This window comes from Aotus nancymaae, unplaced genomic scaffold (genome assembly GCF_030222135.1).
Source record: "Aotus nancymaae isolate 86718 unplaced genomic scaffold, 86718_ANA_hifiasm-v0.15.2.pri h1tg000064l_1, whole genome shotgun sequence".
Classification (NCBI taxonomy): Eukaryota; Metazoa; Chordata; class Mammalia; order Primates; family Aotidae; genus Aotus; species Aotus nancymaae.
Window position 1 is genome coordinate 13,953,923 of NW_026988479.1, and position 23,418 is coordinate 13,977,340.

The 23,418-nt window shown below is 51.3% G+C and overlaps 1 protein-coding gene and 1 non-coding gene across 2 annotated transcripts in view; both read right to left on the minus strand.

Annotated features, from left to right (window-relative positions):
• Positions 1–2,438: 2,438 nt before the first annotated feature.
• SIL1 (SIL1 nucleotide exchange factor) overlaps positions 2,439–23,418 on the minus strand; it is a 232,707-nt gene continuing 211,727 nt past the window's right edge. The window contains exons 8-10 of the mRNA XM_064366364.1: positions 7,691–7,787; positions 7,069–7,233; positions 2,439–2,922 (exon numbers count right to left, since the gene is read on the minus strand). Of these exons, the coding sequence (XP_064222434.1) occupies positions 2,566–2,922; positions 7,069–7,233; positions 7,691–7,787 (619 nt within the window). The 3' untranslated portion in view covers positions 2,439–2,565. The remainder of the gene's footprint in view (positions 2,923–7,068; positions 7,234–7,690; positions 7,788–23,418) is intronic.
• On the minus strand, positions 13,887–14,005 carry LOC135270658 (5S ribosomal RNA). The gene has a single exon (XR_010338802.1). It is a non-coding gene; the product is annotated as a 5S ribosomal RNA (ribosomal RNA).

Consider the following 23,418-nt stretch of genomic DNA (forward strand, 5'->3'; position numbering starts at 1 on the left):
AGCAGGGACCCAGTAATCACCCAGGACCTGTGGGTGTCAGCCCACACAGCTCTCAGCCCATCCCAAGACAGGGAGGAGAGAAAAGCAGGCTCCAGTCCCACAGGAGGAAGCCATGCCTCCCCCATCGCCATTCCCTGCCACACTTCGAGCCCCAGTCACGCTCCTTGACCTCAGTTCCCAGGATGGCACCCAAAAGGAAGGCAGAGAAGGGGTTCCTTCCTGACCTGCAGACAACAGGCAGTGATGAATCAGGAGGTGGAGCCAGAACCCCGACAAGCAGCCCAAGCCCTTCTCCCCAGAGCCACCCCACTGCCCTCTCCCCAGACCATCTGCTTAACAGTCCAGGACGAACCCAGATGAGGCCAACAAAGACAGACTGTGGCCCCAACTCTCATCCCCAGTGCTCTGTGTGGGGAGGGGGCAGAGTGCACGTGGTCCCACCTCCCTGGCCGCAGGCTCAGCAGCCTGGCGCTGGTCCAGCCCCCTCCCTGCAGCCCCAGGTTCTCGGTCCTCAGTCCCAGAAATTCCCTCAAGAGCGCCTGGCCCAAAGCCTCGCTATGCTTTACAGAATCGCTGCTGAGGGCAGCACAGCTGGGAGCAGGGGGGACACTGGGGACCGCAGCTAGGCCCCTACTAGTGGCACTCCTCCCATGGGGAACCTTTCCACACCCTGGGCCAGACCCTGGTGGTCACAGAGGCCTCAAGGGCCAGCCTGGTCCTGACACAGCCCAGCACCTGGCTTGGCCTCCCCGCCACGCCCCACACTCTCGCCCATCCTCTGTTCCCACAGCCCAGCCTGGGCACTCGCCTCTGAACAGACTCATCCCCAACCCGGCCCAAGTCCTCCTCTGTTCCAGCCTCTGCTGGGGCAGCCCCACTCCCCATCACACCTCGCCTTGCCCTGTTCTCAAATCCACCCCGGAGCCTGCGACACTACCTCTAAAGCATCCTCTGACCTTGGCCTGAGCCAGGCACTGGCACCTCCTGTCTGAACTTTGCCCTATTGTGGCCACACATGCCTGGCCATCTCTCCTGGTCCTCCGCCGCCTGTCAATTCAACATTGTCCCATTCTAGGCGCCATTCAAGCATCCCACAGCACCATCAGCACCACGAGCCCACCTCTGCCCCCACAAGCAGATCACTTAGCCTCTCTGAGCCACGATTTCCTCATCTGTAAAATCTACTTCAAAGGCTCCTGAGATGCTGTGAAGGCAGCAGGTACCCAACAGCTGGCAGACTGCGAGTCTGACCCCCACTCTGCCCAAGCCCTGAGGCTTCCTGCCCTGGGGAAGCTGTTACTCTCAAGTCAGCCTGGGCTCCTGCTTCCTGCCTGGTCCGCTGGGAGGGGCCCCGTGCAGGCCACAGCTCTTCTCTGAGCTTCCTGGGTGTTGTGTTGTGGCAGGAGGCGAGCAGGAGAGGGGCTGAGAAGAGCCAGGTGGCCAAGCAAAGGGACTGCAGGGAAGGCCGCCCACTGACCCCATGTTTTTCTGGACCTCAGTTTGCCCTCGGCTCAGTAAAACTGAGATTTCTACAAGCAAGGCCCAGAGCCAGGGAGAGGAGAGAGTCCTGCCCCAGACTGGCCCTCCCGACTTTACCACCTGGAGGCTGGAGTGGCTGCCTGGGCCCATAGGAGCGAGCCTCTGGCGCACTGGGAAAACCGAGAAACAAACGCACCAGAACTCAAATCTGAAAAGCCCAGAGCCCGGTTGCCATGGCAACCTGCAGCCAGCTCCGCCTGGCACTCCGCCAGCCTGGGTGGGGGCCGGGACTCGCCAGGCATGGCTGCTACCACCTCTGGGGCCTCCTCCTTGGGCTTGGCCCAGCTTCTGCTTGGACACAGTAGCAGAGCAAAGCCACAGAGAGGCACCTCTGCCCTGTCAGGTGGGCTGGGCAGATCTGGGCTCCCACTCACACAGATCTTTTTCTCCCAGAGTAAAGCCCAGCCCTGAGCCTCCAGAGTCCAGCACCACCCCGCACCCTGCCCAGCACCCCACCCAGCGTCCATCACTCCAGCAGCCACCAAGCCCATCAGCGGCCTGGGCCACCACAATACCCCTGCGTATGGAGAGGCTTTGGGCTCCCGCCAGGTCAGTGGCCTCTAAGCTGTTACATGGGCACCGGTAGAGGGGCAGTGAGACGACTCCCTGCCTTTCCTCACAGCTGGGTGCCAGCACTAGGGTGGCGCCTCACGTGACTCTTCTCCTTTAGTGGCACTCCCTTTGACAGATGAGGAAACAAGCTCAGAGCAATTAAGTGACTTCTCAAGGTCACAGAGCTGCTATGTGGTAAGCAGCAGAGGCTTGGAACTCCCAGGCCCAGTTCCTGGATGCCCTGGCCTGAGCCCTGCACATCACCAAGGCCTATCACCCACCCACTCACCTGAACCCCCGGCCACAGGGTTGTGCCCGATCTACACAGACACACAGCAGACAGAGGATGGCCTTCAGGTTTCCATTTAATGGCCAAGCCAGCACTGCCAAGATGTCTTCCTGCCCGAGGAGCCCAGCCATGCTGGCATCCCTCAGCCTCACTAGCGGCATCCCAGTCCAGTCGTGGTGTGGGCCTCATCTCAGCTCCTTCAGCAAGCCGTCCACAGAGCCCAGCAGCTCCCGGAAGTAGCCTTCATCCTCACCGTCCTGCAGCTCCAGACTGGCCAGCGCCTGGTACTCAGCCTGCAGGCTGGCCAGTGTCCTGCTGAGCTGGGGGTCCTGGCGGTAGCGGTCCTGGCAGGTGGCCAGGAGGACACCCAGCGTCTGCAGCACCTTTTCACGGGCATCATGCTCAGGCAGTGCCAGGAGGTGGGCTGTGATCTCGCACCAGCCCTGTTCCCGCAGGCCTGGCAGGAGGTGCACCTGGCGATACTGCTGCAGCTTCTCTGGGGATGTCTCCTGGGTCAGCTCGGCCTCCTCCTCAGCGAACATCTGCCATCCGCCACAGCCGGGTGCCAGGTGGGGTGGGGTGGGGAGAGAGCACATGGGAGCAATTAGCTCACACCTGGCCAGCTCTGCCCTTCAGACACAAAGGCATGAGGCTGACCCCTGAGGGCCACGTCTTCCTCCATCCCGAAGTCTGACTCTATCCATTCATCCATCCACCAACAAAAACACCTGTGCAGTGCCAGGTACTGGAGAAACCAAGATGGAGACAGAGTCTTGCCCTCAAGAAACTTAGGGTCTAACAGGAGAATACAAATTTACTGAATAATTCCCGAAGAGCATGGTATGTTTAATCTCACAGTGCAGCATGGGGGCAGACAAGCTGGCTTTAAATTCCTGCTCCATGGCTGAATGACCATGGCTGGCACGCAGTGACCCTGAGACCCAACACCACCACCTCCTAAGTGGAGAAACCAGAGCCCCCCGTGCATGTTGGGAGGATGCCATGGAATGATGAACGTGCAGCTGCTGTCCAGCACACCACGCACGCTCCACCAATGGGAGCTTGTGTATCAAGTACTGCTATGCATGTCCCTCCACAAACATTAGCCATGCCAGCATCGCCATCTCTACCATCACTACCACTACAAGTCCTCTGAGGACGGACTGCTGCTGCCAGAGGCTGGAGCAGAGAGGAGACTGATGTGGCCCCGAGTCTTCAGGGTGATGGGAGTCACCCAAGTTGATGGGGGAGAGGGCCATCCACACATGGGGGGCCACCGCAGGCCTGGGCCGCCTCGTGTTTGAAAAATGTCAGGTTGTTCTGGTGGACAGGCATGGGGCCTGAGAGCCAGGACGGGCCCGGAACACACAGAGCCCTGCCCCTCCAAGGAGGTGGCCTTTATGCTGCTGGCCTGGGGAGCTGAAGCAAGTCTGGGCTGGGAGTTGCACACTCAGCCTGCCTGGAAAGTGCAGAAGCCCAGCTCCATCAGCAGAACATGGTGGGAGCCAATCCTGCCGGGCTGCCAGCAGTGGGAAAGGGAACACTTGAAACCTGACAGGCAGGCGGGTTACTGGAAGATCAGAGGTGGAGGGTCGGGAGGGGGCAGAGACCACCCGTGCGGCTGTACGAAGCGTGCCTGTGCAGAGGAAGAAACAATGCCTGCCCTCACCCCAGGGGAGAGTGAAGCAAGGGGAAGACGAGCCAGCAAGAGGGACGCCCAGGAGAAGACAGGGCCACAGGGGACACCTGGTGCCTCCTGTGGCAGAAGGAAACTGTAGGGCTGATTGGAGCTGGCAGAGGAAGCTGGGGAGGGAGGCAGTCCTGCATCCTGGGACAGGAAAGGCTGAGAGGGACCCAGTGGTCCTTTCCTACTCCACCCCTCAGTCCTGCCAGCTTCGCCCCCAGAACACATCCCAATCCTGTTGGCTCCACCTTCACCACCCCACCCCTCGTGTGCTGAGGTCCACTGCCTCTCACTCCCACCCTCTCCTCCAGCCCCCAAACCCTCACAACCTGGCACTGCAGGTGATAAAGACAAAATCAATCCCTTCCCTGGGACTGTGAGGCTCTGCAGGCTCCGCCCCTGCTGTGCATGGCCTGGACCCACTCACACCCATTCCTGTCACTCTAACTCTCCCCCGGGGCCTCTGGAGGCGCAGTTCCCGCTCCCAGGCGCACCCCCGCATCACCCCACTCACTCTATAGCTCCCTGCACACCTCAGCACCACTGACCGGCCTCCCCTGACTGGTCTCCTCTGCTTACATGCTGCTGTGGTTTGAATGTGTTCCCTAAAAGTTAAAGTGCTGGAAGCTTAATCCCCAAGGCAGCAGTGTTGAGAGGAGGCGCCCAGGTCAGGAGGGCAGTTGTTATTCTAGAAAGCAGCCTGGTCCGGCTTTTTTCCACGCGTGCTCTTGCCCCTCACCTTCCACAATGTTACGATGGGGCACAAAGGCCCCCGCCAGATGCACCCACCCAATCGTGGACTTCCCAGCCTCCCGAATCATGAGCCAAAAACTGCCTTTTCTTTATACATGATCCAGTCCGGGGTATGCTATTAAAGCAGCAGCAGACTGACTACGGCACACGCTCCGGAGAATTCTCTGACAAACATCTGCCCGAAAGCCCGGGACCACAGGGACTGCAGACTATTTCCCCAGCACCCAGCACCCAGCACAGCAGACAGCATAGTTGGGCAGGTCCCCCTGCAGCCTTCAGCTCCTCGGATGCACCAGAGGCCATGGAATCCAAACCCCAGGTAGACATCTCACCAGTGCAGAAGCCCAGATGTCAGGGCCAGGTCTCTCATGAGAGGCCCGGTCACAGGCCAAGGCACATATGAGGATACCCAGGGGCCTGGCAGACCCCAGCCCTGAGAGGGGTGTCACTACCCATGGGAATTCCACATTCTCCAGCTGTCATGACGACGTGCTACAGCGATCCCCTGGAGCTGCACAGTGCCAGTCCATCATGGTGGACCGCTCAAATCCCTCCACCTTCAGGCAGCTCTGGACCCACCCCTAGTTGGGCTAGGTCTTCATTCTTTTCTAAGAGCTGCAAGAGGCTTGACTTAGTGGCACACACCTATAATTGCAATACTTTGGAAGGCTGAGGCAGGATCGCTTAAGCCTAGGAGTTCAAGACCAGCTTGAGCAACATAGTGAGACCCTGTGTACAACAAATGAACAAAATTAGCCAGGCATGGTGGCATGGGCCTGTAATCCCTGCTACTTGTGGGGCTGAGGTGGGAGGATCACCTGAGTCCAGGAGGTGGAGGTTGTAGTGAGCCAGGATCGCGCCACTGTACTCCAGCCTGTATGACAAAGCGAGACCCTGTCTCCACTCCAAAAAAAAAGAAAGAAAAACAGGAATCACAAGAACAGAGAAGCCCTGACTGCCTCAACCAGAGTACAGTCTGTCCTAAATCTCTCTGGCTGAAACTCATCCACTGTCCTCCCTGAAAGAAGAGGGCCATTTCTGTGCTGTTTGTAGAGAGATGCCGATCCTTCCCTGCCCAGTCACATCAGCACCCCAAAGGTTCCAGAGGCAGGCCCCCAGAGCCGGTTGCCTTGGGGAAGCCTTGGTGAGCCTGCCTGGTGGTAGTGTGCTAGCCATGGGTCAGTGCCAGTGCCCAGGATGCCAGGGCTGGGGGCAGCAGAGACACACACCCAAGACACCAGAGAATACAGACCAGTTTCCCGTGGGAAATGCCCAGCCAGCCTACATGTCCTTCTCCAAGCCCACTGGCCCACTCCCAGAACATGAACTGTGCCCAGGCCTTATTAACTGGATCTGAGCACCACATGGCTGCCTGCTGTTCTAAGAAACTGGATTTCTGCATCTTCTATAAGAAGAGACAGAGAAACAGAGCGAGAGGTAAGACAGGCAGGGAGTGGCAGAGAGCTGGGAAGAGACAGTGACGGATACAGCAAGGCAGCCACAGCCATCCTGACACTCTGCCAGGGAGAGAAGGCCCGCGGGAGGCGTGTGCAGAGCAGGGTGAGGGCCCAGCCTCCACCATTCGGCAGCGGTTCCAGCGGCTGCACAGCCCTGCTCCACTAGTCGGCATGCGGCTGCTCTGGGGAGCGTGCAGCCTGAGAAGCGACTGAGAAAGCCCTGCCAAGGCTGGCTGCAGCAGCTGAATTAAAAATCCAGGCCTGGCTAGTTTTCCTCTCTCCAACTTAATTAAGACACTTCTCAAGCTTGCAGAGCGGGCTGGGCACCAAGTCTCCTCCGAGGTGGTAAGAGACTGGGTCCCTGGGACTCTCAAGGGCAGTTGCTTTGAGGCCCTGCCCGGAGCCAAAGCCCCCAGAGGAGAGGAGGCACCTCCAGGATTCTACAATCCGCAGAGTCAGCACCATTTGGAGGAGCTCTGGGCTCCTGCACTGGCTCAAGACAGCTGCCCCATCCCTCAGCCTTTCGTCCCCTGGAGGCCTGGTCCCGCCTGGTCCCGCCTGGTCCCGCCTGCTCCCGGGCTCGCCTCATGCTGAGCCTTCTGCCTGCACACTTGGCCATGACCACGGTGAGCAGGGCCACCTCCCTCTCCTCATCAGCCCTCAGGTTCTGGCTTAGCCACCACATCCACAGGACATCCTCCCTGGTGTCCCCACTCTCTTCCATCCGTCTGTCCATCCATCTGGAAGCACACACAAAGCAAACGAGAGGAGACCAGGCGGGCCTGGGCACTCACCTTCTCCGTGACCAGGTCGTAGAGCAGCGTGATCACACGCACGGCCAGCACCTCTGTGCCCTTCTCCTGCACCAGGCTCCTCAGGACCTGCAGCCCTCCCAGCTTCAGGAACTGCCGCTGGGCATAGGGGAAGTGGCGCAGCAGGGAGCACAGCGCAAACAGGACCTGGGGGCAGAGATCCACGGGCAGGTGAGAGGTCAAACAAGTGGTACCTGCCCCGAGGCCCAGGGAAGGCAGCCAGAGGTGCCCCAACCTAGTGCTCATTCCTCCCGGCCCCACCCAACACCTCAGGTACAGCTACACCCCAGAACCCAGGACTGTGAGGCCAGGAGGGACTCAGGCACCTTCAACGTTATCAAGTGGGTAAATGGCAGGTAAACAGAGGCCCAGGGTGGGAGGCCAGGAGTAAGGCCCAAGGCCGCACCACGGAAGCTGCCCCCAGGCCTCTAGACACCTCGGCACACTGTCACCTGCTTTAGTTGAGTGTGACCTCTGCCCCATGCTACCCAGCAGATGATGCTCAGGCCCCCAAGGTGACATGCACAGCCTGAACAGGGACCCTTTCCTTTCAGGCCCACAGGTGTCCTGGGGGCCGAGCAGGAGGAAGGGCGTGGAAACACACCTTCTTCTTTGCTGTGAGTGGCTGCTCCGTGGCCAGGATTACCAGCAGCTTCTGTAGGGCTCCCCCTTCGATGGCCTCCACCTGGACTTTGGGGTTGCTGGGGAAGAAGCATAGGAAAGCGTGAGCACCCTGCCCAGCTCAGGGATAGGGTGGTGAGGGAACTGAGCCCACGCCAGCCATCCCAGGGGCAAACGGGAACAATGGAGGTTCCCATTCGGGGCAAGTCGAACTCAGCCTGGGAAACAAAGACCATCTGGCACAGACCCACGTGGGAACAGCGGCCCATGCACAGATGACAGGGCTAAAGGCTCCCATGCCAGCCCCCACTCCCAAGCAGCCAACGGGCTGGAGCCGGCTGGGAAGGCGAATCACCTCTACTACTTTAAAGACAGCTCGATGCCAAAGGCACTCCTTCGGCGTCCTCCCGTCCTCCCATAGGAAGCCAGTGCCAGATGTTCCTTCTCTGTGACCCCAGGCACATCACACACTGGAGCAATTACTAATGGGTCTGTTCCCCTCCAGGTCTGACGCCCCAAGGCCAGGGCCCTATTCCTCTCCTCTCTGGGGTCAGTACTCAGACTGCACATAGAAAATGCTTGTGGGAGAAGACAAGAAGGAAGTCCCAGAGACAGGAGCCTCCGAACACCTAGGCAGATCCTAAAACAGGACAACGCAAGGCCTCCCACCGGGCTCCCACTCTGTAACAGCAGCTACTGTCAGCTTCTCTGTCTCTGTATTCTCAGCGCTCAGCACAGAGCCTGCCACGTCATAGGTCCCTGGACGGTAGGGAATGAATGAATGAATGAATGAGTGAATGAATGAACAAATGAACAAACAAACACAGGTACACCACCTGCACATACCAACAAATAAGCCACACCAAAGTACTCAAAACGCTGAGCTGCCTCTGGAACTCCTCTCCTCATTCTTGGCTAGAGAAACAGTGATGGGATTAAAACATTTCAGGCCCAGACCTCCGAGATGCAGGGATGGGAGGCCTGGTGGGGGCCCCCATCAGGGCAAGGTGCCAGGCAGGGCACATGGCTGGGATCCCTTGCAGGATACCCTTTTGCAGGCTCCTTGCTTTTCAAGATCACATTAAGGATCAATTAAGGAGCAAGCGCCAAACACAGGGACCAGATGGTCAGGCCCTTGGGCAGGTCAGGCCTCCTCTCGCAGCAGCCTACTGTGAGGCCAGAGAGAAGAGAGGGGACACAAAAGCCTGAGGCCAGCAGCAAGTGAAAGGGACAGGCCAAGAGTCAGGTGGTGGCTGTCACACCCACCCAAATAACTGGCAAAGGATGCCGCAGTCTATCAAAGCCACCAGTACCTCTGGCTGCCTGACCATAGCATGACCACAAGCTCCTGGAGACCCCAAAAGCACCTGTTCCTCTTAACTCCCAATGCTCCTGGCCAGGGGTCACTCATGGTATCCTCGAGAGTGAGCTAGGGTGTAAGGAAACAAAGACAAATCAGAAGGAGCTGGCTCCAGAAAAGACAATGTGCCACCGCACAGGAGAGGGCTCGACACACAGCAGGCGCGCCCCCAAAGCCAGCCGAATGGAATGAAGATAGCTCCCCACTTCTATTCCAACCAGAAGCCAGCTTCAGGGTCCAGAGCAGACCCAGCACACTGAGCCAGCTTCCTAAAGGGAAAGGCCCCTTTGTACCATGTGTCACTCTGTAGCCTCTCAGCCAGAAACTAAGTACAGGGTGGGTGCCAGCCTGTCCCACAGCAACTCCACCCTTGTGTCTGCAGAGCAGCCTGGAGATGGGCCAGAGTCCCTGGGGAAGGAGGCTGACAGCTCCTCTCCAGATAGGCAGGCAGGCGCTGGCTCAGGGGGCCTGGGAGCCGAGCTGTTCCCCTGCCCCCCGACTTGAGACAGGCAGCTGCTTAATCAAAGCACGAGCTAATTAGGGCTGTCTCTGCCATTATGTGCCTAAGGAATGTTCACCCATGACAGGAGGGTCCAGGAAGAGAAGACGGCCATGCTGAGAGATTCACATAAACATCAAATGCTGCCTCCCAAAGCGGGCTGTGACATCTGACACTGCATCAGCCTATGGGAACACTGCCGAGGAGTCCCATCCCTCATGGGCCTTCGGAGCAGCAGAGACAAGGCCCTCCAAAGACAGCACAAAGCTCGTCACTGCACCCCATCATTGCAGCCCCAGTTAATTCCCCAGGGCTGGGCCACCAGAGCCCTTCCACTTTCTGCACTGGTACCAGGGCAAAGAGAAGTCCCTTCTTCAAGGTAAGCTGATGTGGGCCAAGAGCCACCCATGTCAAGCCAGCAGCAGCCCGGTCCCACTCACCCTGCCTCCCGCAGGCAGGCTCAGAGCTTTCTGTCTCCCTCAGGCAGGCTCTTCCCACCTCGTAGGAAAGAACAGAGCTCCAACAAGGGAGAAGTAAATCGGAGAGAAGAGAGGAAGTCTGGCCTTTTGTAAATTGCTGAAATCAGATTCATAAGGCAATAAATTCACATTTTCACCCACAGCCAAGTCCATGGGTAGAGCCAGAGCATGGGCCAAACCTGGGCTGTGACAGTGCATGGCCTCGGCAGCCCTGGGCCCATGCCCTGCCTGGCCTCTTCAGGTGATCAGCTTAAATAAGGTGCCCAAGGAACTCTGGGAACTCTGGGCCCTATCCCAGGGTTCCCACAGCTTCGGGAGTTCCCTAAAAGGCCACCCTGTGAAGGCAAGGGGTTGGGGAAACACAGCAGAGGAATAGGGGAAAGACGAGGCCTGTGCTTCCAGCTGCCTCTCAGTCCATCCAGCAGGGCCAGTAGAGCAGAAGGTTTCCTGAGCAATCTCCCCACAAGGGCAGAATCTGCTCCCAGAAACAGACCCTCTCTCCGCAGGCAGCTCAGCCTTGGGCTCTAAATGCTCACAGCCTGGGGCTGAGGGTGGTAACTAACAAAATAGCTCAGAGTGAGGCCTAGGGATGTGCAAGGGCCAGGGCCTGGAGGACCCTTGCTGGGAATCTCAGGAACAATGGCTGATGACCTTGGGCAAACCCTCACCTGTGCTGCAGAGCTAAGACTACCTGTGTTAAAGACAGAATAGCTAATGAATGCCAAAATGCCAGTGCCAGCCAATGCACTGTGGCCAAAAGACAATTACAGAAGAGGCCAGACCACATCCTGGAGAACACAGCTTTATTCAGCCCGGATGCCTCGAGCACATACACGTATGCCAGCGTCATCCTCCTCCAGTCTATAGATTCCGGACCAGAGCTACAGCACACCCCTGGAGGGGCCAGCTCTGCTGGATGGAAGGCAGGTGTCCTGTCAGTTGGGGATCTGAGTGAGTTAAACAGGTGGGGGCCTGGCACGCCTCAAAGTGACATCAGTGGCACTGGTGTGCTCAAAGTCAACAGAAGGATATTAAGGACGTAGCTCATCTCCGATGCGATAAATGAGAATAAACCTTGTTCAGGGCTAAGCCGGCTGGACTAAATAAATACCATTAGCACTTGGATTACTGGGATGTTCACAATCAGCAAGCAAGTCAGCTGTCTGTGTGCAGAGGGACGACAGCAGCTGCTACTCTGTAAATCTTGCAGAGGGATGGGCTGGGGGTGGGGCATGTTGCAGAAATGGAAGTGATTGCATTTGCAAAAACCAGAGAGTTTGGGTCAGGGTGACAGCAATTTGGGCAATCAGCCAAGAGTCAGAGGTCATATTTTAGCCAACTGAAGCTGAGCGAGTGTCTGGGTAGAAGGGGACTGAAGGAGTGGACAGGGAGGGCAGGCCAGCTCGGCCAGGGGCCCAGGAGATTGCTGCCCAATGCACATCCAGGGGCTGCCTTCTCCATCCCTAGGCTCAGGACTGGCAACAGAATTTTCAGGCCCAAGTGCAATATGAAAATGTGGGGCCCTTTGTTCAAGAATTATCAGAAATTTCAAGACAGTGAGAATAGAGCATGAAGCCAAGCACGGGCCCTTCTGAGCGTGGGGTGCTGTGCCCTGCATGGTGGCAGGGCTGACAGGGTGTGCACAGAGCTCCTGCTTCAGGGCCGACTGGCACAACAAGGGCTGAAAGGGAAGTTTGAATTTCTGGAAAGGAGAACAACTGGAAAAGGCAGAGCTCTAGGATGGTCATAAGTAAGAGTGACTGGTTAGATGGGGGCCAAGGAAATGCTAAGATGTAACTGAAGAGATCTTCTGTGATTGAGACTGCCAGACCAAACCAGGACAGCAGAGGCACAGCAGAGGGATGTGCTCACTCACAAGTCCTCGTGACATTTCTAAGTGCAACAAATACTCTTTTCATTCCCTTACAACAGGGAAAAACTACCACTTCTTGTCTGAAATGCCTCTGAGATGATGCCATGCACCGAGGTCAGAGGGCACGTCTCAGGGGTGTGTGGGGCCAGGGGCAATCGTTCACCTGATACAGTGTAGACTCGCCTTCTGGCCCAGAGAGAAAGATCTCCTCTGGTGGCCCCACCTTGCTTATGGCCTAATGTGTAGCCTCCATCATCTGGGAAAGCAAGAATTTGCAGGATGTGTAATCCTGCAGTAGGTGAGTTCAACAGACACCTATATTCGCCTGCCATCCAGGGATGAGTGGGGTTAGGTAATCAATCAGTTAAGATACAAACAATTGGCCCAGCACGGTGGCTCACACCTGTAATCCCAGGACTTTGGGAGGCTAAGGTGGGTGGATCACTTGAGGTCAGGAGTCTGAGACCAGTCTGGCCAACATGGTGAAACCCCGTCTCTACTAAAAATACAAAAATTAGCTGGGTGTGGTGGCGGGCGCCTGTAATCCCAGCTACTTGGGAGGCTGAGGCAGGAGAACCGCTCGAACCCAGGAGGCAGAGGTTGCAGTGGGCCAAGGTCACGCCACTGCACACCAGTCTGGGTGACAGAGCAAGACTCCGTCTCAAAAACACACACACACACACACAAAACACAAACAGTTGCTGAACTGAATAAAAATGGAATAGGTTTAACAACAACAACAAAAAAACACAGAACAAATCTCCCACTGTAAAATCAAGCTTCTAGGAGTAACAAAACACCCCTCCAGCAACATGAGCTGCACATCACTTGTGTGGTGGGACCTGAATGGTCTGAGGAGTTGCATCTGGACACTGGGGAAAGGCAGGGCTATCATCTGACTCCTTCATGTACAGTCCCCAACTGGAAGCCACCCACGTAAGCAACTGTGAGATACTCACTCCTCACCACAGTAACAGCAGCTCATAAGAGGGTCTCTAGAACCTCTTGACAAACAGACACACATACATACACACACAGACACAATAATATGCCCTCCTCTGGGTAGATAAAGGGAACCTCAGAGGGAGGGGCAGCAAATCATCTTCCTGACGGACATCTGGTAGCTTTCCAACATAGCCCTGCATCACAGTTACCTGGGGCAGTTTATTTCCTGAAACTATTTCAGACTAGTGATTTAAAAAATTAGGCTAGGTATGGTGGCTCATGCCTGTAATCCTAGCACTTTGACAGGCTAAGGCGAGAGGACTGCTTGAGTCTAGGAGTTTGAAACTAGCCTGGACAAGGTGGTAAAATCCCCGTCTCTACAAAAATTAAAAAAAAAAAATAGCTAAGCATGGTGGCATGTGCCTATGGTCCCACCTACTCAGGAGGCTGAGGTAGGAGGATCACTTGCAGCCTGGGCGACAGAGTGAGATTCTGTCTCTCTAAAGAAAAAAAAAAAATTATAGAAAAGTAATTACATACAAAAAAATAACTTACTGAAAAGCTGCAAGAATAGTAAGTGAACTCCCACCCAGATTCGCCAATTGTCAACATTTACCACATCTGCTTTTTCATTTTGTCTCTTTTAATATTTACACCGATTTTCTAAAATATTTGAGAGTAACTGCAGCTATGAAGGCCCTTTACCCCTAAACATATCAGTGTGTATTTCCTAAGAACATAACCAAAGTACAATTATCAAAATCAGGAAACTAACACTGACACAATAATCTATAGATGTTTATTCAGATTTTTGCCAACTGTCCCAATAATACTCCTTCCCCACGCCCCATCTTTTTAAAAAGCTTTTTTTTTTTTAGATAGGGGTTCTCACGATATTGCCCAGGTTGGTCTTGAACTTCTGGCTTCAAGCAATCCTCCCGCCCCAGCCACCTAAAGTGTTGGGATTACAGGAGTGAGTCACTGCACAGAGCACTCTCAATAATATAATATTCTTTTTTTTAAAGCCTACAGCACCCAGTATTTCCAGGCGGTCTCCCATCCAAGTACTAACCAGGCCCGACCCTGCTTAGCTTCCAAGATCAGACGAGATCGGGCACGTTCAGGGTGGTATGGCCGTAGACAATATTATTTTTAGAAAAATAATTTTGATCCCATGTCCAATTTATGCCCACAGGATGCAGAGCAGCGTGTATCCTTGGTCTCCTTTCATCTGGAATGCTTCCTCAGTCTTTGTCTTTCATGACATGGACATTTACGTGGAATGTTTCTCAGTGTGGATTTGTCTGATGCGTTCTCATGGTTAGACCGAGGCTATGGCTTTGGCAGGAATACACAGTGTTGTATCTTTCTCAATGTATCATACAGGAGGGCAAGTGACGACCGTAAGTACCACAATTGGATGTTTGCTTTGATTACTTGGTTATGGTAGTATCTGCCAGCTTTCTCTACTATAAAAATACCAGTTGTTCCTCTGAAATTAGTATTTTGTGGGGAGACACTTTGAGATATAAAGACAGCCTATTCCTCATCAAAGTTTCATGTAGTAGTTTTGGCAATCATTGACAATTCTTGCTTAATTATCCCAGGTTAAGCATCTTAAGTCCAAAAATCTAAAATCCAAAATGCTCTAAAATCTGAAACTTTTTAGGCATCAACGTGATGCTCAACGGAAATGTTCATTGGAACATTTTGGATTTTGGATTTTTGGATCAGGGATGCTCAAATGGGAGTATATAATGCAAATACGCCAAAGACCAAAAACGAAAAAAAAAATCCAAAATCCAAAACACTTCTAGTCTGAAGCATCTCAGATAAGGGATGCTCAACCTGTACCACGATGTTTGTCAAATGATACTCAAACTCCTACTTTATCCTTCAAACTCCTATCTTTATTTTTCTTGCTTCTAACTTTATTTGCTGGCACTCTACCTGGAAGAAGAGATTTTCCTTCTTTCCCATTGCTTCATTCATTCAATTATTGATATCAGTATCAATTCATAAATTCTTTTTTAATCTATGGAATAGAATCCATTTCTATCATTTACTTCAATGCTCAAATTATCCTTAATCACCAGGCCTTTTCATGCTGGCTTCTGTGTCTTTTTAAAATGCTTCCATCACTCTTTGAGAGTATTTTCTTACCTTCTGGCACAAGATGTTCTTGTATAAGATATCGCTCTTTTCCTATGCCAGCAATGAAATCAGCCATTTCTCCAAAGAACAACTGGAGCCCTTTTTGAAAATATAGATTCCAAGCCCTACCCTGCATATACTAAATCATAATCTCAGAGAACGTGGCTCCAAAGACCTGATTTTTCAGAAACGCCACATGTGATTCCTATGTTCTTACGACCAACATTTGGGATAACTAGAGCCAATGCCCAACCTTTTATCCAGTACAGCATCTCTGGTAATTGGTGGCCCAGTACTTGAAAACTACATCATCAAACAAGGGGGCTTTCTGCTAGTTTAAAACTCCTCCAATTGACCGAAAAATATATTCCGACACTGAGCTGAAATCTGCCACTATGAAGCTTATACCCTCTGGTCCTAAGTCTACTCTCGCAGAAAGGGTTGCCTGATCCTGTCCTGACAGGTCGGCCCTTCTGAAAGTTAGGAGCAGCCAACCATGCAAAGAATGCTCCCCTCACAACATGGCCTCACAGGATTCTGCAGTCATTCTTAGTGTGACTCTTGAAACCCTCCACTTTCCTTAAGCTCTATGGGATCCTGTTCCACTTACTTACAAATCCCTACAGAGGTGGTGCCCAAACCTATCTGCAGGGCTCCAGCCTGGCCAACTCCCCACCCAGAGTCCAGTGGGCCTGGCTGCCTTTGCCCCAGGGCCACTCTGCCCTAATGCCTCAAGCCACCTCTATGCTTTAGGAAGTAGCCTCACAGAGCTTACAGTGGCCTGCCTCAGTCAAATTCCTAGCGGCTGCTCACATAATCTTCTGATGAGTCAGGGAGCCCCAACATGGCTCTGAACCCAAACACAGGGCTTCAATTTTATTCTTACTAATGAATAAATATGGTCAGGAGGCAAAAAGCAAATTACAAATGGTATGGGGTGATAGAACACCATCTATTTATTTCTGGGTGGTGAGATTTTTGTTTCAAACAAGGAATCTGAATCACTTATAAATTAGAAGTTTAATAACAATAAAATTTAAAATGCCACTTGGCTACCTAGACCCTTCCTCCTAGCCTGTCGCTATTCTTTTGGATCCTCACTGTCACGTATCTCACATGGTTATCCCTTCCCGATTAGTGCCATCTGTTCCCACGTCTTCACATGAGAACCAGAATGCAGGTTACACAGGACAGAGTCTGCCACGAGCTCTTTGGCACATCACTATAGTGAAGGCTCTGGTGACACTAAATCATTTCTAAATAAACACTGATTAAGTCTGATTGTTCAAGCTGCTACAAATCTACATCTTTTTAAAATTATTATTATTTAGAGTCTCACCTCACTCAGGCTGGAGTGCAGTGGTGCAATCTCAGCTCACTGCAACCTCTGCCTCCCAGGTTCAAGCGATTCTCATGCCTCAGCCTACCATGCAGGGACTACAGGCGCATACCACCATGCTCACCACTACACCCAGCCACTTTTTTTTTTTTTTTTTTTTTTTGTATTTTTATTAGAAACAGGGTTTTGCCATGTTGGCCATGCTGGTCTCGAATTCCTGGCCTCAAGTGACCTGCCTGCCTCGGCCTCCCAAAGTACTGGGATTACAGGTATTAGCCACAGCACCCAGCCTCAAATCTACATCTTTATCATCATTTCTCTGTCTGATCTATTAGATTATCATGAGATTCTGTCAAATGATTTCCTGAAATACAGGTCTTCCTCTGCGTCTATTGTACCGGCCTAATCTACCAGCCTAGCAAATCTGAAAAAGAAAAATGGAATTGGGAGGGAACTTGAGAGAGTCTTCTAGGGTACTGATGTTGTTACAATTCTTGATCGGGGTCATGGTTACATGGGTGTGTCCACTTTAAATAATTCATCAAGTGAAATGTGTTGAACTTCTCTGTATGGAGGGAAGTGGGAGGGAGGACTTCAGCATTAAACTAGTCCATCAAGACCTGGTTTTATGGAACCCAAACTAACTCTAAGAGATGACCTCTTTTCTTTAAAAACACTCATAAGTCACATCTCAAAACTTGCTCTGTTATTTTGAAAACCAGAACAGTTGCCCATCGTGTCTCCTTGCCCCTCTCCCAATCCCCGTGATGCAATAAAGATTGCTGCACACAGTTTGATGATGGTGTCCCTAAGTTTCTGTCTGACATTTAATTTTCGGACCCTGTCTAATTTGGAGAAGACAGTGGCTCATTTACACTTTTTGCACATTCCTGGTCTCAAGTTCCACTTAACTCTATGTTTTACTTTCTGCAGGAAGGCCATTCTCTTTAAAGGAGAAGGCAGAGGCAAACAGAATGAGCAGCAAGGACAGAGACACCCGCTCTGGCATCTGCTAAATCACCTGACCGAACTAGGTGGCCTAAAGCCTTCCCTGCCATCCCTCTTACTCGCAACAGTAACTGCGCAGGTGCCTTTGTTGTTCTCAGTGTTCTCAGGTCTCACCCGTCTGGTGCTCCTGACAGTGTCCTCATGGCTGCATCCTTCTCTATTTGCTCTTGGTTACAGGTCCCTTATTTAATCTCTAGACAAAATCTCCACTCGAACTGTGCCCCCTGCAGCCATGTGGGTCTCTTTAGGTGGCTCCCTGTTCCCTGCAGCAATCACTCGTGACTCTATTAAGAACACTTCATTTTTCAAACTCTGAGTCATCCTTCCTTTCGAAGCTCTCGTTCAGACATCATATCTACTTTTTCCTGGACCTTCTGAAATTTATTTTCCCTAAAACTCAGAAGCAGAGAGTTTTACCTTCCCCTTGGCTTCTCCAAACACAGTCACTTTCTGCTGAGGTTCCCAAAACTTTTTTTTACTAGACAAATCCTTCTTGTTGCTCAGAATATAATTTCAGTGAGGCCCTTCTCCTCATTGCTTCCTTAACCTCCTGAGAGAGAAAACGGTCAGAAAAGAAAATTAAGAATTAAAGCAAGTAAAGAATTTATTGCTTCCTTTTTATTTTCTAGAAGCAGATTTCCAGCAGCCCAGATATCCTGTACACCATGTCAGTTTGCTTCTGTGCCAGTTTTACAATTTCAATTCAGAAAGCCTCTTCTACACTGAGGGTAAAAAGCTGACAATTACCTCAGAATTGGTTGGCTGGTTTTTTGGTGGGCTTAAAAGCCAATGACCTGGACTTTTTTTTTTTTTCCCCACCAAAAGCCCAAACCGAGAAAGCAAAAAACCAAGTGCTGCTCTGGAGTCAGAGAGACCTAGGAGCAAGTTCGAGATTCCAGTGTTCTCAGCTATGCGACTAAGTTACTAAGCCTCTCTGGATCTCAGTTTCTGAATTTGTAAAACAGGGGTTAAAAACAATAATATTTATCTCATGGGATTGTTGTGGGGATGAAATGTGATTTTATATATGTAAACACACACACACACACACACACACACACACACACACACTCTTCCTGGCAAATGCCAAGCATTATGATAACAGCTGTTTTATCATAATATGCCATTTGACAGAAATTATTATTTTTACTTTTCTGCTAAGACAGAATGCCTCCTTCTCAGAAGGGAGAGGAGCTATCTGTGTTGGGGGACAAAGAAGACCTCCCACTGAGTGGCCTTAGATTCTCATTCTCAGCTCCTCCGACTGGATAGACAAAGCCAGTACAGAAGGAATTCATGGGGGAGAAATGTAATTAACAAGCTAGAGGGAGGGATTGGGAGGAAGGATCAAAGTAGCTAATTAGAACTGGCTAAAGGGAGACCACAGGGTAGGGAACATGGAAGAAAGCAGGCTAAAGAGAATTATCTGCAGCCTCTAATTATTCGAAGAATGTCCCTGAGTAATTGTTTCAGGCAGTCTGAGGGAGGCAAGGCAGGAGTAACAAGGTTAAGCAGAAGAAAATTTAGGCAAAACATATGGGAGATTTTTTTCACAAGCTGAGATTTATCAACTTTATTAGAGAACACAGATGATGTTATTTTAGGTCTTCTATAACAGCTGGTGGTATAACTATCCCTACAGGTCTGGTGGCTGGGGGAGAGTGTAGGAGGCCAGACCCCGCAGGGCAAGAGGGGATCCAAGGAAATGGCCCAGATTATCCTGACTCCAAGCTTATAGGCAACACACCTTGTCAACAGGCCCTTTGAGGCTCGGGAAAGTGCTTCCTTCCTCACTCAGATCTGCTCTCCTTCCAACCTCCACATCCCCTCATCCTCTCTGTGTTCTGTCATAAATTTGATAAACGTGATAAATCTCACTGTGTGAAAAATCATCTCCTCAATCAGAGCCAATGAAATCATGCAGGGCCTATTTTGTGTTTGCCACACAACTGTAGAAATGTTTATGAATGAGCCATCTCTTAATAGCAAAAGAAAAGGCAATGATCGTAGGACGGTCTATAGCTGAAAATGACAACACTGAAATACTTCATTTACAGGATTTGGAAGTCGTATAGACTACAAATCTCTCTGCTGTGCAACATACATAACAAGTCCCCAAAATATCCTTTGTTTGCTGAGGTTTTGCTCAGATATTTAAGGTTCTGACAGTTTAAATATGGTGAACAATATGGTGAACCATCCAAATATTTTGCATCATTGGTATTTGGAAAGATCTTTAAGAACAATTAGTTCTAGTTCTAAGAGGCAAGTGCAGCACCCAGACTCCCGGTTTTCTGTGGGGGCGGATCAACATGGCCTCCTCAGCCAGCTCCATTTCACATGGAGTCTCAGGTCCCCGCTAGCATGGGTTTCCTGCACCTGGCCATCTGGCTCACACTGTAACAGAGAAGAAAACTGGGCGGATCGGCTGACTCCCCAGCCAGACGCAGGGTTCGCCAGGTCTCACTGGAGGCTGAGAAAGATACAGAGCCTCCCCTGATGCAGGAACAACACTGGGAGGCCTGATCTTGCTCAAGGCCCTTTGATCTGACTCACCAGAGGCTGGAATCGGAACCTGAAGGAAAGTGGAGACTTCTTATTCTGTGGAAATCTTTAAGAACTGGAGAAAAGTTCCAATTACTTACAGCTTCCAGGGACAGAATGATGGATGGCTTCGTTTGCGAACATGCTGTTTGTCTGAGGCTCTTTGTCCAGTCAGCTGGTTGACAAATACTGATCACGCCTAGTATGCACAGGGGCCTCAAATAAGAATACCAGGGCTAGAGCAAAGAACGAACATAGTTCCTGCTTATATCAGATAACAGCCGAAAGAGATGTGCAGAGAACTACTCTGAGAGAAGCTACTGGGCACGAAGGTTGTCTGAAAAATGGAGGTACTGAGTGGGAGGGCATGCTGGAAGAATGACCTTGACAAGATCAAAAGTTATTAAAATAGAGGAGAGAGGCTAAAATTCTGTATGTACTGCCCAACTGAAGGTAGATAAAAACCTACTTTTTTTTCCCCAAAAGAAAATGTTAAGAATCACCTTCTACAGAGCCTTTTAACTCTGTTTCTGATAAATCATTAAAAGGCCTTCTGCTGGAATCATTCTAATGCCAAAGAAAAAGTTACACTCATAAAGTAGTTAATGTCAAAATGTAAATGGTTTGTTTAAGATTCAGCAATTGTTGCTGAATCAAACACAAAATCTCTATGGCTTGAATAGCAAGGGAAACAAAAGGCTTGACGATTTAGTGCTCGTTAAAGCCTGTCTGGCTGAATTTTAGATTGCAACTTAAAAGAAAAAAACATTAAACCAGTTCAAGTGTGAACTGACATATGCACAACAGTTTTCAGCTGCCTGCAAATGGAGCAAGGACACAGCCTGGAATGTGACTGGCACACGCCATGGCTGAGTATGGACCAATGTCCAGGGTACGAGGGCAGGGCCTGAGGGAATGCAGCCCCAACAAGAAAGTATGGGGAAGCTGAGCCCAGGGCCCACCAAGGGCTGAGGGCGACACTGGGAAGAGGACCAATCCCCATTAGCTCTTTCCCGCAGGGAGGCTGGGGGCTTGAGAACAATCAAATGCTAGGCAGGGGCTCCTTCCAACCTGGGGAGGTGGGGAAGCTACAGCTTTTTGCTCTCCCTCCCCTTTTCTGGCCTTGCTTGTCAGACACTTGCATGAGCCACAGTGGGACTCCTGCCCCTACAAATCTCATCACAGGCCTGGTGATCCCCACAACCCTCAAGTCAGGTGTTAGAAATAGTCCTTTGTGGTAGGTTTATGGGGTGCTGAGCAGAATCTTTGTCTAAATTCTCTTGCCTACTGGGATGTAAACCCTGAAAATTTCACCATATGGGATTTATTTGAGCCTTAAAGACAATTCTGTCTTTCAGGGTCCTCTATTAACATGCCATTGTCACTGGGTTGGGAGGGGCCCTGCATAAGTAGGGTGACCACATAATTTATTGTCCAAACTGGGACACTTGTAAGAGTGAAAGGGGAACAATTAATTACTGCACTGAGACAAGAGGCATAAACAGAACATATGGTCACTCTGTATAAGGCTTTGTGTTAAGTTCTACGGAAGACACAAAGGTAAATAAAGCACTTTCACGGTCCGGGAACCTGGACCTTGAGCTGAGAGGCAGGGGATCCAGGGAACAGGCCAAAGCAAGACACCCATGGAGGGGGATAACAGTTCTCCAGAGGGAACTGTTACAGCAGCTTAGCAAAGACCAAGGGCTCTGGAGCCACACAGATTTCACTTTGAATCCTGGACTTCTTTCTATACAAACTTGAGACAGGTCAACTAACCTATCTGAGACTCAGCTTCCTCATCTGTAAAATGAGGGTTACTTCATGAGGCTGTTGTGAGGATTAAATGAGATACCAAACATAACAGTACCTGACATGTAATTTTCAACAGGTTCAATATCGTTAGCATGATCAAGACTAGCCTTCTACTCAAACCCCCATTACTGCAATAAATGTCCTGAGTCAGAAGGTGTGGGCAAGGCAGAAAGAGTAAACCACTAAAATGGCAGACTTAACTTAGCTTCCCTCCAAACTAATCTTCCAAGGACCACCACCCAGGGCTGGGCAGCGAAAGGACGGGGATCACAGCAGCTTCTGAGGAGTGGGCGACCCGGCCGCCTGGCTCTCCTGGTGCCCCTCCTGCTGGTCTTAGGCTTCGCACACTGACCCAGCCTCTCAGCTACTGCTTCATTCTCAACACCTGGAGGCAAATGCCACCCACCTGCCTTCCTCGAGCCATTTCCCTCAGGGCAGGAAGCGACTTTCCAAAGTGACCGAGCCCTGTCCTGATGGCTGGGTAATGCTGTCTACTGGGCAGCAGTACATCTTCCTGGGCTTCTTGTGACAGAAATGCCAAACACAAACAAAACAAAAAACCGCGCAGCCCCTCACTACCAGGAGAGGAGGGGATTATGGTGGGCCACCATTTAATAGCTGTCAAGTGCTTTTCAAGCATTAACTCATGTCATCCTCATGACAACTCCAGGAGGTAGACACCATTACTCCCATTTTGCTCATCGACAAACTGAGTCATAGAAAACTAAGTAATTTTTCCCAAGGTCACAAAGCTAATCAGTAGCAGAGTCATACAAGCTCTAGAATAGGAGCTAAGGAAACTGGATTCCACTGGGGACACACCTCAAATTACTAGCCAAATGGCCAGGAAGGAGGCTTTAACTTATCTCAACTTTACTTCTATTATCTGTCAAGAAGCTGTGCCGCTTCACCAAGGGACCTGCTGTTGAGTAGTGAATGAAAGAGGGCAGGTAAAACCGCTGTACAGGTGTTTACTATTATGATGCCCTGCCAAAATCCCACACCGTTGAGTTTTAGAGAGCTGGACCCAGTACAGAGAAGGAGGAACCTGGTGCCCTGCTGTTTTTGCCTTGCTTGGACCCTGGAAACTCTGGCTCAAGGTCAAGGAGGAATTACTCTAAAGCAGTGGTTTTCCAAGTCTGATCTCTGGACCAGCAGCATCAGCAGTATCTGGGAGCTAGTTAGAAATGCAAATTCTCAGGCCTCACCCCAGACTCACTGAATCAGAACCATTAGAGGGGGGCCTGGCCATCTGCGTTTTAACAAGGCTTCCAGGTGCTTCTGAGGCATGCTTAATTTTGACAACCACTAGACTACAGTATCCCTGGACAGATAACAAGCTGGGTCTCTGTCACCCTGGTGGGAAAGTCCTGCTTCAGGGGCCTGAGGCAGGGCCCAGCATTGGCCAAAAGACCCAGGCCGTGAGGGCCACTGCCCCAAAGATGAAAAGCTCCCAGTAAAACCCAGACCTACATGGCTGCACTGATCAAAATACAATAAAGAAGAAAGTGAGAAATCTGACAAAAAGAAAATGCAGCTTCAGTGGGGGACAAAATACAACAATCTTCTGTGGGAGATGAGAAGCATAAAAGAGACGTTAGATGTTCAAAGAACCAAATGTCGCAATGACAAAAAAATACAAGAATAAAGACAAAGTGTGGACATCAATGCCACATGGGCCTCAGTCTAATGATG